This window comes from Pleurodeles waltl, chromosome 5 (assembly GCF_031143425.1).
Source record: "Pleurodeles waltl isolate 20211129_DDA chromosome 5, aPleWal1.hap1.20221129, whole genome shotgun sequence".
Taxonomy (NCBI): domain Eukaryota; kingdom Metazoa; phylum Chordata; class Amphibia; order Caudata; family Salamandridae; genus Pleurodeles; species Pleurodeles waltl.
Genome location: NC_090444.1, coordinates 433,824,519 through 433,838,825, shown reverse-complemented (window position 1 = coordinate 433,838,825; position 14,307 = coordinate 433,824,519). Strand labels below are relative to the sequence as shown.

General features: G+C 44.5%; 1 protein-coding gene across 1 annotated transcript in view; it reads right to left on the bottom strand.

The window, feature by feature from the left end:
• The window catches only part of LOC138297264 (uncharacterized), a 141,497-nt gene that overhangs the window by 81,514 nt on the left and 45,676 nt on the right, over positions 1-14,307 (bottom strand). Inside the window, exon 5 of the mRNA XM_069236719.1 lies at positions 10,282-10,376. Coding sequence (XP_069092820.1) covers positions 10,282-10,376 — 95 coding nt within the window. The remainder of the gene's footprint in view (positions 1-10,281; positions 10,377-14,307) is intronic.

Here is a 14,307-nt window from a genome sequence, read left to right as displayed (position 1 = left end):
GTCCCGGTTATTAAAAACACTTTCCAGGTGCTTTCTAACGGCAGTTACATTGTTCTTAACAGCGAACGCTGCTGTGGCATGCGTGCCGGAATAGTTTACGTTGTCAACAAGGCCGTTACGTGCTGCCGGAATGTGTTGTTTCCCCCCACTCAAATTAGGGAGGTAGCGGACATCTGGCCTCATATTGCTACTTCCAAGGTTAATTTCGACAAGTTGAGTCGGCTAAAAGCTTTATTGTTTCAAAAGCATGTGGCCCTTACATCTGCTAGCGAGACCTACGCACTTCAGGTGGCAAGGTCGTCGGCGGAGATACAGTCCCTTTTGAATACTAACTTTCAAAGTCACTTCAGTGAACTTGTGGGACGTATATTTAATGCATCCAGCACTGCTGGTATTGCACATTTTTTCAAAGCCGTTGGTGTTGGTTTTGCTCACACCTTCTCTTCAATATTCGGTTTGATACCTTCGGCTATACACTCTATTTTCAGAAGCATTTTTGGGGGTTTCCCGATTACTTTGGCTTTATTGGCTGGAGTCTTGCTGTTGTTGCTATTTTTTCAAAATGGCTGTCCCGCCACAACGAGATCCTATATTGCTGCTCCCGTCAGCGCAGCTGTGTCGTGAACTCATGATGCAGCATTTTGGAGCAACACTCCTGGGCCATTTGGAGTGTGACTGGTCTCGGTCATTCAGACCGGTTTTGGATTGTGTGCAACCCGTGTTTCGGTGCCTTTGGTGCTGGTTTGAACATGCACTGGCTCTCTGTCTCTCACTGCGGCGCCCTCCAGTGGTCGATCCTGATCTGTTGATGTTCCCGATTAGGGCTCATTCCCAGACTTGTGCACTACGGTTGCGTTTGCTTCGTGAGGCAGTTTATGCGATTCCCTTCCTGGAGGAAGATGGTTTTGTCTCATTCATAGGCCCTGCACGGGGTGCCGCCCTGAATGGTTTTGGGGCTTTGGAACACACCTGCTCTGTGTGTACTTTGTGGCGTGGATCTTCCGATATTGACATATATCGAAGTGGAGGAGCTCCTACTCTCTATTGCTTCTGTTTACAATTGGATTTTTTTCCCTCTCCTGCAAAATTGACATTATATTGAATTTGGCTTTATTGTCACATGTTTTCTGAATTTATGACTTTGTTGTCTTCTGACCTTGTCGAAATATGTATATAATTTTAGGTATTGTTTATATCTGGGGCATATTTTTATATTATTGGAACCACTTGCTACCGACAAGGGGAGGGTGTAGTGTGGTTGGTTTTACGTATCCTTTGCGCGTTAGCTTCAGGCTTTAGGCCTTTGTGCACTTTGCCCTGGATGTATTTTATTCATTTGCTGGCAGTTTAGAGCCTCTGTGCACTTTGCCCTAAATGCTTTTTATTAGGCTTCGTACTGTTTTTTTTCAAATAGCCAGTTCTACGGTTTTGTTTTTTATTCATATCACACTGTTTTGCCTACCTCAGCACTGGAGTTCTCCATAACACATTCACTCTGTGCTTCAGTCAAGGATACAGTCTGGTACATTGCCGATAGACGTGGTAGGAGTTTGGACTTTGCATTCCTGCGTAGGGACATTTTGTGATCACACTGACATGTTAGTTATAAAATCACTTCCTTGTCCCAATACACGAAAGAGGGAGATTCCGACCAGGGAACCACAACTAGACGCTGACTGCCTCGTTGCAGATGCTGAACCAAGATCACAGGCCTTTGCTCAGGTATGAGGGCTGATGTCTCCCCAGTGATACAGACAGGCAAGCTAGAAGCTTAACATGCTGTGCTCGAAATAGAACATGCAGAGGGAGAGTAGAAACTATTATACACGATGATCGCTTTGTTCTTATGTTTTACTCTCCTGGTAACTATTTCAATCCTACTGTGTTGTATGGTTCTGGTTATTGCGGCTCATGCCTTATTATCTAAAATACAGTCGTTTTATTAAATCATTATATAAAACTTATACTGTCTTTGTCATTCGTATATGAGATCATATTGTAAATGAGAGAGTTGGTTTGGATCTGAGTGACCACGACTTCCCTGAGAAGTTCCAAAGATGTCATGCGCTCGGCTGCCCAATCATCTCTTCCCCGTGGGAGAAATGAGGCACTGCTAGTTAGCCGGAGCAAAAACCGGATTTCAATCCTGCTGCCTAGAAATCCAGTAGTCTCATTTAGGATAGTGAGAGCCCACGCGACAGTGGTACCTCACTACCACAGCAGTCTACTGCAGCATCAGATGAGCCCTCAAATGAATGGGAGGAACGGTTAGAGTGTTTTTCAAATTGAATCTGCACATTCAAGGATGATGAAGATTTCACTCCTGAAAAAAGAAAAAGATATTACTCTATTGTCTGGGGTCAGGTGGAGTAAAAGTCTATAAACGTATAGAGAAGAAACCCAGGGTACAGGGACAAGAGGATGTACTCAAATGCGTGAGAGGATTTTGATGCAAATTTCAAACCCAGGGTATGTGTAGGTATTGACATATACAAATTATCCCATAGAAAACACGGCAAGGAAGGAACCATTGAAGATTTTGTTGCATCTTTAAAAAAAACGTGGCATTGACATACCGATTCAGAGTCCTACAGGAGGAACTGATTTATGACCAGAGTGTCATGCATAAAGAAAATCCTAATATAGAAGAAAGCCTTTGGCCTAAAGGTGGAGCTCCTCCGCAGGGATTAATTGATGTAGACAAAAGAACAGAACTAACTGGAAGATTTGCAAAAGCAGTAATTTCGGAGCAAAAAAGGTAGAAAAGATACAGAAACAGTTACCAAAGTAAATGTTAGTGCTAGGAAGCTAGTAACTCAAAGGGAATATAATTAAAATCAGGAGGAGATAGGAAAATCCTGGATTAACAAGAGGAAACAAGTGAATAAATCACAGGATGGAACATGTTATCAATGGGCATTTTGCTAAGGAGAAAAGATGTCCTGCACGCAAACAAAAATGCTCTGGTTGTGATACAGAAGATCATTTTTTTCAAAGTGTGTAAAAGGAGGAAAGATTGTGGTGCAAATTTTGGAAAATGAGGCAAGGTCTGATTTTGACGATTCTGATGAAAATGATACTAACATGTGCACTCAATATCAAGGAGGTGGGTGAATAAGAACATAAGGGATCAAATTGGCAGGCTTTGGATATGTCAACCTCTTCAATGTCGGGGAAACCCGAAACGAAGAAAAAGAAACCCCTCTGTGAGATGGATTTTGAGGGCATCAAATTGCTGATTGCAGCTGATTCAGGTTCACGTATACAATAACGAATAGGGACGTATGGTTTGAAATATTGTTTAACCAAATGGGGCTTGTTTACAGTAAATTTTCCCTTCTTATGGCAAGCTGAGAATTTTTCTGCAGGGTGAATCCATTTACCATTGGTTTTTTTTGCTGCTGGGACCAATTTAAGGTAGTATTCATTAACTTCAGTTCAGGAGAGGCATACCCGCATTCACAAAGTGAGGCGTTAGCAATTTTCTGTGTTGACACAGCTTTTTTGCATATATTTGTTGCAGCAGACACAGAGTTGGTGACTGCAACGCTACCGATAGAGCGCATGGGTCATGGGCAGCAGAGTTTTTACAACTTATCCCATGGAAATTGAGAGCAACTAGTAAAATGCATTCAAGTCTCATACACAGGATGGTGGCAGTTGAGCACAAACAGTCACGCTTTGGCACTATAGGCGGTCTTTAGGTCTCTAGTAGTGCACACAATAGGGAACACGCTGTGTTACTCACCCCGTTCCATGCATGCACTGGGCAACACTTTTGGAATGTTCTTGTCACAGGAGCAGAGTTTGCAGATTCAATTACGTGCGCAAGTCATATTCTTTAGTAGACATATGATGGTAAGCCTGCTGCTTTGGACTATTGGGGCACTGAACTTTCACAGTTTCACAGGTTTGTTTGGTGATGGAAGGTGTCAGTATCTTTTGAACAAGATTGTTTACATGATAGGCAATGTGACTAATATCCCTCCTTGTTTACCATTTTATTTTCAGTTACCCCTGAAGAAGGGACAACATGGTCCTGAAATGCATTGGGTTTTAATTAGGGCAGTCCATGAATTGAATGAAATTCAAGAATTTTCCACAACACAGCGTGTGGTTTGAATCTGCAACAACACTTATCCATTAACTGCTAGAATTGTGCACTTTCCATTTTGCCTAGACAGCATTTATAAACTGGCTTTGAGAATACAAACCTTGTACAAAATATTGTTTCTTATTAATTTTTGTATCATTTGTAAATAAGGTTGTGAATACTTGCCTTTCCACTGCACACGGGCTCCAGTCCACTTTGGGGGTTAGGGTTATTTTGAACTTTAGAAATGTGCCCCTCTGTTGCCCAAGCTTTGCACTGGCCAGTTACAGTTGTTGACCAGGAGGCAGACTTCTGGAAGAGGAGTTACCTCTCCCTGACACAAATCCAGAGTGTGAGCCCAAAAGGCAAGTTGGCACCTGGGAGAGAGAGGGGTAAAATGGTTGCTAAACCAGTTTTCGCATGGGTGTGTAGCCCTCAGGTAGTCAAACCTCTAGAGTGGACTACCGAGCTCCACACACCAAGAGAAAGGTTCTGCCATCTTTGGAGTGGGCAGACTATTGCACTCTAGGATAGCTAGATGCCACACATTGCAGGAAATAGTCATCCGTCAGGAGAGGACCTGGTAGTTGCCAATGCTTCTGACTAACCCCTTGCTGCAGTAGTTGCCAATGCTGGTTTGTGATTGCATTAAAAAAGCAGCGGTTAAAGTCTTGCTCAATAATTTATATCTCTGTAAGCCCCTGTTGATTTTGTACATTTTGGTGTCTACACATCAATAAAAATAAGATCTATTTTTATAAATTGGTGTCCGATTTACTTTGTGTTACTTCTAAATGCTTTTTTCTTTTTTCTCTGTGAAAGCCTGACTGCTCAAATTCACAGCTATGCAGGGTTGAGCTAAGGTTTTAACAAATGAGTCTGATTTAGTGGTGGGCGGAGTGCACAGAGTTCTAGTCCACAGGATTCCACGGAGTTGGGTAAAAATTCAGTGGAATTCCATGGAGTTCTGCATGTGGCAGAGTGCAGCCTTCCCTACCACACTGGTGCTGAATGCGCCCGATCTCGGAAGCGCTAAGCAGGGTCAGGCCTGGTTAATAGCACAAACCAGACCCAACCGTGCTTAGCGCTTTTGAGATCAGGTGAATTCAGGCCAGGGTATGCTGAAACTGCAGCAAAAGCTGCCGTTGTAGGCCTCTTCTGCTGACACAGCCCACTGGATTGAAGCCACACCTGCACACTTCCCTTCACCAGATGACCTCCTTCACAAACTTGCTTCAGAGCGCCAATCACATCCTCTGTCTTGCATCAGCCTTGCAATTGTTTCCTCTGCACGTACACAGCCTCAGTCTGCCCTTTCTTTAGGGCCCAACAGTAGCAGCAGCAACCCAACACCAGCAGTCTGGTATTTTCACAAAGTGACTAGCCTTGCTTGCCACTGGGCTCTAAAGCACTCTCTCAGGACACACACATCTCGATCTGGCGGGGCTACTGGACTACCACTCAGCAGCTGATGCTGCTGCTTGCTGGGTCTCAAGCTCTCCCTGCTGGCCCAGCACTGTACCCCATAACAGCACTTCCTTTCCCAGGGTCTCTGGGGACTCAGACAGGTTCTTTTCAAGTGGAGCCCTGACTGCAAGTTTCCTTTTTCCCCCCAACCACACAGACTCCACTCAGTGGCAAATACTGTCCATGCCCAGTGCCGGCCCCAGTGTGCACATAGAAGAGAAAGCGAAGTGAGGACTTACCTGGGTCCCCCTTGACAGTGGCCTGGCTCTCTGCCTCCCTCTACCTCCAGGCTGCTGAGGACGGTAAAAGGATGGAAGCCAGGATCCAGTGCTGGGGCCTGTGCAGCCCCTTAGCAGCAGCTTGCAGCAGCTCCGGAGCCACACCTGGCCAACACTGAAGTCTTCATGGTGGCGAGTGCGCACTGCTGCCCAGTTATGGGCCACACAGCACAAGCGCAGACTGTCTGCACTTGCGCTGTGCAGCCCATAACCAGGCTGCAGTACACACACAGTGAGCTCCACTCCACTGCCAGGTCTAGCAGAGCTTTTGGCCGAGCGCTGAGTGCCAAAAAGTCTATTAACTCTGCCAGCAGAGCTCACCACCCACCCATAGTCTGATGGACCCAAGAGATTTGTGAGTTTATTACATGGTGAGGTCGCACAACCACACTATAAAATAAACTACATTTCCTCACAGGGGCGTCCCTTTTGAAATATTAGTCACAGTGGTATGCATCAATAGTTAGAGACAATAGTAAACTATTGATCAGTTACCAACTCCTTAAAGGAGGTGGTAACTCATTCACAAAGGGGAAGGTGTCCTTTTAAGACAGCTTTCTCCCTGTGAAAGTTATTGTCCGCTTCAGGAGGAGTAGGCAGTGGTCCAGGGGCCACTGCCTGCTTTCCCCATGATTTCCCAAGTAGGAAATTGTTTTCTGTTTACAAGCAGCACTGGTTCTTTTAAGGCGTTTGGGACTACAGATAGAGATGGTGTCCAGCTGTTCCTGGGCAGGCCACCATCACTTCGTTTATAGCTGATTACCAGGTGCTGCAAATAGTGACCTGCCCAGTTAATATTAATTAGGCAGGATCATTCTTCAACTGGAGATTTTGTAATGCAACTTATTACTATATAGGTCATATCACATTTGCAGACAGACAGGTCGCAAACAGTCAGTGTGCATTTTGTGACCTGTCTCAGTACATCTGGCCGGAGGTCTCTACTTTGGGTACCGGCTGTCAATCAAGCAGAAAGCCTGGAGTTAGAGATCTCTATTAGAGGATTAAATCAAGTTGGTGGTCTTAATACCCTGTGGTTGTGCTCATGGCTTCAGAGATTCTGGCGAAGTGTGGGTCAGTGCCTCAAAAACGTTAGGGGGAAAGAAATCAGGAATTAGATGCCAAGCTTACAATACCTACTTCTGGAAGGTTAACTCCTTGGTATGATACAATAATGAAAGAATGATTTAGGCTTGATGGTTACCCACTGGGACATTAGCAGATTATAGGGTCGTTTTGAGACTCTGGTTTAATCCTGATGCAGGTTGGCAGCAGATGAAGCTTTCAAGTGTACTCATTCTCTAACGTGGATCGAATGCATTGCAGAGACGAGGGTTGTGGTCTCGCCCCTCCTTTGAGGGCACGTTGAAGAAAGGTGTAAAGCCACAGCTTCTAAGTATCTTTCTTTTTTTCAAGTGTGATCACCAATCTTTAAACTGTAACTGCTTTATGTAGGATGGCCACCTATCACCTATTCAGAATCTTACAGTGACAGAAGTTTGGACAAAGGGACAATTGTATGGACAGAAAGGTGTGCTAAACATGAATTTTATGTTGTTTGTGGCTCTCAAACTTTTCTTAACATAGTAGAGGAGATAATTACTTTTCTGAGATTATGAATTTCACAGCAGAACATTCCAACACTACTACCAAAGTTCTGAATGGGGAACTGCTGAAATATTTCAGTACTTTAGGATCTGCTGTGGTACACAGGATCGTTAACCAGCTTCCTTTCCTATCACTAGTTGGTTTTATGCTTCATTTTGACCCTGTACAGTGCTCCACCGCCTTATAGGCTAGGTTCGCACTATACAAACACCAAATACGTACTTACATACAGTGTCTGATACCGTGTGTTGCTACCCCATCTGAATAAAATGGCATGCCTAATTGCATGTTATGAAAAGGTCTGCAGTTTTAAATACTGTACTTGGACATGTAATGTACTTTATTGTTTATGTGTCGGGTAATGCACCTTTACAATGAATGTGCCAAAAAATAAAATAGCATGGACTATGATATTTTATGGCCGGTTGCTCCATGTAATTTAATGCCGGGGTACTTCTTACCAGGATGACCACCTCCCTCGGGTGAAAGTTTAATGCATTCTGGGTTTTGTGGTCTTGTTTCCTTCCTTTGAACTAATCAAACTAACACCTGAAAACAATGAAACGTAGGTGAACAGTTTAGGACTGAGATACATTCCTTAATGACCTCCATTGCGGTTTTTACCCTACATCCAAGTGACGCATGCATATTCAAGGGCGGTGTGATTGACAACTTGGTGATGCACAAACAGAGTCAGCTGCTACGAGCACGATGCTAATGTACCATCCTGGCAGCTCTGATGCTCAAATAAGTCACGGCTCTAGTTAAAGCGACTCATGCCTATGTCAATATCACAATGTCCCTTTAGGTATTGGTCGCCATGGCTGTAACACAATGTCCCAATTTGTTACACAATTCTACGCGAGTGTCTCAATTCCCCAAATTGGCATATATTTCTTTGTAAGGTTAACACTGCCCCAGTTAGGCTCACATTTCCATGCCATGTTAAATTTAGCCCTAGCTCCATGCATCAAGTTGCCATTCCAGTATATCTATGACTATGTTATGCACATATTTTCATTCAAGCTTGCCCCAGTTGTATATACAGTGGAATGCCATTTTCATATTTCCCTTCTATGTACACAGGGGCATTTGTCTCAGCTACACTCACCTTGCCATACTAATATTGTGTTCCCCCAGAGTAAACTCTGCGCTGTGGATTGCAGGTATCTGCTTCAACCTTACTTTGACTTTGCACCACCTTTGCTTAAGGCAGGGAGTAAAGGGAGTCCTGCAACTCATAGTACTGCTTCTGTTCAGATCCTCAGAGGCAGGAGGTGGGACTTAGGCAGTCAGGCTCCTGGATGGTAGGACATCGTCATGAATGGCCGAGTCAAATTTGAGAGAGTTTTTATTTTTTTCACGTAAGGAGACCATTGGCCTTCTGAATATAGCTATAGAAGGGTCAGATTCCAATTCTTGTAGGCTGGCAGCTCATCATTTGGTCCCCAGCTTGTGTAGCAAGGTTGCAGAGGTGATTAAAGATAGCCTGGCCTCAGGAAAGATGTTTGACTCTTGGAAAATCAGGGGGGGGCAACGAACCCTCTCATGAAAACAAATGACGTATATGCTGCAATGCTCAACATCTCCCCAGACTTAGTAAACAGATGGATAAGATTTAAAACGGCTAAAGCTGGATTAAAAATGGTTGAAGAAAAAAACTTTATAAAGTTAAACACTGATAAAACAGGGGTATTGATAACTATAATCATCAGATCTCTTGCATTCCTGGAATTTTGGGCCTTCTTTGATGGACAACCAACCCCACAGAGTCACTAAAGTAAAGAAGCTACTGCTTTAGAGAGTCAAGTAAAGACATTATATTGGTACTATTCTTTCAGCTCCGGGCTCAGAACAATATACTTAATTAACACCTAAATTAACTCACGAGACTATAGGAGGATTTGTGCACATTCACTCCTTGACTATGGTAACGTATTGTACCTGGGGCTGATCTCTTGAAAAACATTGAGTGCTACTGTTTAATCAAACTCCTAAATATCCACGACCCTGTCACCGAAGCATGCCCACCACTTATTTTTTTTATTTTTTATTGATTTTATCATATCAAATATATAAAAGTAGAACAGTCCCTGCAGAGCAGCATATCTAAAGAGCAATAGCCGCCCACTGCAATATTAACATACATTCCGTACAGGAGAAATCAGACAGGTACACATTGATCATTACAATCCAGTTTGTTCTTCTAAATTTCCCATCCATTAATTGGGGACAAGATCTGCACGGAATTACCACTGGGCAATTTCTGCCAGAGATGCAGTAGTGATAACATACAGTTGGATAAGGGATCTCAACAGATATAAACAAAAGGGGCAGGTGGGGAATACAACCAGACAGCAACAGCCATTCACCTTCCTGACATAGATGCCAGCGTACAGAGGGGTCAGTAATTCGTCCGGGCTTCTTTGGTTATATCACTCACTCGTCTTGGGCCGCTAAGAAATTATTCAGCATGCCCACCACTTGACTGGCTTTCTTCCCAAATAGACATCTGTCACGTGCCATTGTATCCCATCTCTCCACCTTCAAAAGCTGTGCTTTGAAAGACATGGCACTCTTGTACAGCTATCAAGTTCCATTACTTGGAGGTTGCGTGTAAAGCCTGTGATTGCGGAGAAATGACTGCAGTGTTGCATGGAGTATGTAAACATCTCAGATTAAAATGCAAATATATTAATTCAATTCCTGCAGTTTTTACTTAACACCAGTGCACTCAGTTACTCTGACAATAGGTAGCTATTGTGATTGTTGTTGCTACCACAGTGACACCCTCAAAAGACAAATACCGTCTGTTAAAAATGCATTCTGGTTTACCGTCTCCATAATGGATTGTAGGAGATCCATGTTCTGCCCCTTCTCTGGTAAAATATCTTGATAGTCAATAACCAGTATTAATGTGAACAGGCTATCTGTTAGGAACAAAACATACACAATAGACTGTCATTTAAGCCTTTATGAGATCCAGAAAAACAATGTGCCATGTAAACCTGGTTAGATGTGGATTTACCTAGATTCACTGGTTTTATTTAACACAATAAAAGAAAGATGTACCTTTCTCCACTGGTCCTTTCAATGCTGTATTCATCCGAAGCTGCCCCTTCTTTACAGTAATTATGACACCTGATCCGGCTACCCTCATTGAACACACCCCCAAACCATTACATGAGAGAGAGTTTTTGGTATTTAAGAGGTGACCATTTAGCCCTACATTTAATCCCCTGGATCCCACATGGTCTATCTGTCACCCGGCCTAATTCAAGCCATCTGCTGCAAAAACCTTCACCAGGCAATGCGCCATCACAACCTAGTGACCCGGAGACTGGTAAGCATGCTTTCATGCCACTGTGGATTCACATCATCACACCAGATGACCCGTGGGAGGATTTGTGCAACAGAAATGATAATGCAAAAGGTGTCAATTCCTCCTTTCTGTTACTTTTTCTGGATAATTTCCAAGTAGGAACTTGTGCATTTTATAATAGAGGCCTAAACCTTTTACTACTCCTGCGGGATTCCTCAGCAGAACTATCAGCTATTGACATTGCATACTGCCTGGCTGTAGTCCCAGGTTGTGCTGTTCCTTCACATTTCTATGGCCTCACCCTCCCTTCTCCAATCAGTTTAGTTCAATCAACTAAAAGGAATAACCCACAACTACAAGGAGGCCATCCCACTGTTATCTTGCAAAGCAGCAAATCAAATAAATGTGGTGCTGCCTCCCCTAAGCCTTATACTGAGCATCTGCAGAGGTGTGCATGTTTCTGTATGTACACGGTAGGACAGTCTATGTGGAAATAGTCCAGGGAAGCAACTACTGAACATTGCAGGGGTCCTACATTGCTGTGCAATACAAAGTCACTGCCCCAGTAAATGTCAATCACCATAGATACTGACCTCCGTCCACTGAAGAGGTGATGACAACTGTAGGACATACATGTCGTGTGAATAGTAGCATAGTAATTCATTATGCATACTAACATAGTAATTAATCAATTAATTAAGACTGTATACAATATTCAGCTATACATTGGGATTTAAAGTAGGTCGTTTGACGGAGATGTTCAGGCTCAATGGCATATGTCATAACATACAAAAAATGATGTTTGTGGTCTTGGGATGACCGGTAGCAGTGATACACTGACTGTGGCCTACAGACATTTACCTTCAATTGTTCAGAAGACTTTAGTTATATACAAGAGAAGATCTTGGTGGATGCTAATATTAAGATCTCAACTGCTATGTGGCATGCTTCTGACATCAACATGTTTTCAAAGGAGGGTTAGTACTTTGTGCCATGGTGTGGCTATCCACAAGGTAGCTTGTCTAACATGCTCTTCTGTGTACTGTTTCTGGATCACTCTTAGTATGAATCTACATAGGACATAGTGCTAGTGCTCAGACGATCTGTATCATTGTTGACTTAGGCAGTAGCGGGTGTGCTAGGCCTAGATCTACATCAGATAGGAGGTTAAATTCCTCCCCACACCTCCAGTGACCATAGGATAATTTTTCAGCCCAGCCAGTAGTAACAACAACTCTAAGCAATACTGTTTGGTCGAAGTTAGGGACATAAATAATATCCATTACTACAGCCCTCTCATCTACCTGCAACTGACTATTCCATAACATCCTTCGTTGTCTGTATGTGATTTGGTAACTTGAAAAGATACTCCAGGGCAGAACAATTTTAGGACCCTGCCTCCCTGCCGATGTAAGCTAAAAATGTTTGTGAAGTACAGTCACTCTCTCGCTTCAGTATGAGCTGAAGTCCTCCAAGCAGTCCAGGTGAAGCCTTTCATTTAATCATGTCTGGACCTTGTATCTTCCATCCTTCATTGTTCATTCGGTAACATTCCAGCTGACAACCTTAAGTCTCCTCAGAAACCCTATAGGTATAAATGTAGTATTGTACTCATTTGGGACTGTCTCACTTTATTGGCTAGAGAATCTGAAGACTCAGGTGTGTAAGATAGAGACAGTCACAGCCTAAGTCAACAGTGTGTGCCAGGAGACACTGGAAACAGCCAAAGGCTGGGCCCTAGATATTGTCTTTGGAGCCATAGAAATGTGGCTAGTGGTTGATAAAAGACCTTCACCCATTTAGGATTAGAAGACAAAATTAAAAAGTAATTTCCCCAGTTAGGATTACCTCTGTGTAGGAAAATGGCTCCTTGTTGCAGTTACCCCCCCACCCCACTTTCTGCCTGCTATTGATTCAGACTTGACTGAAAAGTGTGCTGGGATCCTGCTAACCAGGCCCCAGCACCAGTGCCCTTTCACTTAACATGTACCATTGGTTCCACAATTGGCACACACCTGGCACACAGATATGTCCCTTGTAAAAGGTACCAGTGGTACCAAGGGCCCTGTGACCAGGGAAGGTCCTTAAGGGCTGCAGCATGTGTTGTACCACCCTAACGGACCCCTCACCTAACATGCACACTGCCATTGCAGACTGTGTGTGTTGGTGGGGAGAAAAAGGCAAAGACGACATGGCAAAGTCAGGATGCCATGCACACACAATACTGCATGTGGCATTGGTAAGTCACCCCTCTAGCAGGCCTTAAAGACCTAAGGCAGGGTGCACTATACCACAGGTGATTTCATAGCTGCATGAGCAATATTCCCCTATAGAGTCTAAGTCCATTCTTAGACATTGTAAGTACAGTGTGGCCATATTAGGTATATGGTCTGGGAGTTTGTCAAAACAAACTCGACAGTCCCGTAATGGCTACACCGAATACAGGGATGTTTGGTATCAAACTTCTCAGAATAATAAACCTACACTGATGCCAGTGTTGGATCTATTAAAAAAATGCACCCTGTAGTTTACCCAATCCTTCAGTGCAGGACTGACTGGTTTGTGGCAGCCTGCCACTGAGATGTGTTTCTGGCCCCCTGGGGTGAGGGCCTTTGTGATCTGAGGCCAGAAACAAATGCTTCACACCTCCCCCTGCAGGAACTGTAACACATAGCAGTGAGCCGCAAAGGCTCAGGCTTCGTGTTACAATGCCCCAGGCACTCCAGCAAGTGGCCCCCCTGGACACAGCCCCTACTTTTGGCAGCAAGTTTGGGTAGACAGAGAAAAACAAGGAGTCACCCCCTCAGCCAGGTCCACCCCTAAGGTGACCAGAGCGGATGTGAACCCTTCCTTAGAAAATCCTCCATCTTGTGTTAGAGGATTTAGCCCAATAGGAATAGGGATGTGCCGCCCTCCCCCCCAAAAGGAGGAGGCACAAGGAGGGTGTAGCCACCCTCAGGGACTGTAGCCGTTGGCTACTGCCCTCCAGCCCTAAACTCATCCCTACAGTTAGTATTTAGGGACAACCCTGAACCCAGGAAATCAGATTCCTGATGGCCTGAAACAAGGACTGCTGACCTGAAAGCCCTGCAGAGTCGACGGAGACAACTGACTTGGCCCCAGCCATACCGGCCTGTCTCCAGACTCAAAGAACCTGCAACAGCGACGCATTCCAGCAGGACCACGGACCTCTGCCAACTCAGAGGACTGTCCTGCAACCCAAAGGACCAAGAAATCCCTGTGGACAGCGGCTCTGTCCAAGCAGCAAAGAAGAAACCAACTTATAAGGGACTCCAGCCTCACTCCGGAAGAGTGAGTCCCCAAAACTCTGCACCTGATGCCCCCGGCTCCTGTCCAGAAGAACCAACACCGCAGCGAGGACCCCCAGGTGACACCCACAATGTGTACACCCTGAGATGACCTCCCTCCAACCCAACAGCGGCACCTGCAGAGATAACCCAGAGGTTCCCCCTGACCGCAACTGCCAGGTAACAAAGAACCCGACGCCTGGAAGAAGCACTGCACCCGCAGCCCCCAGG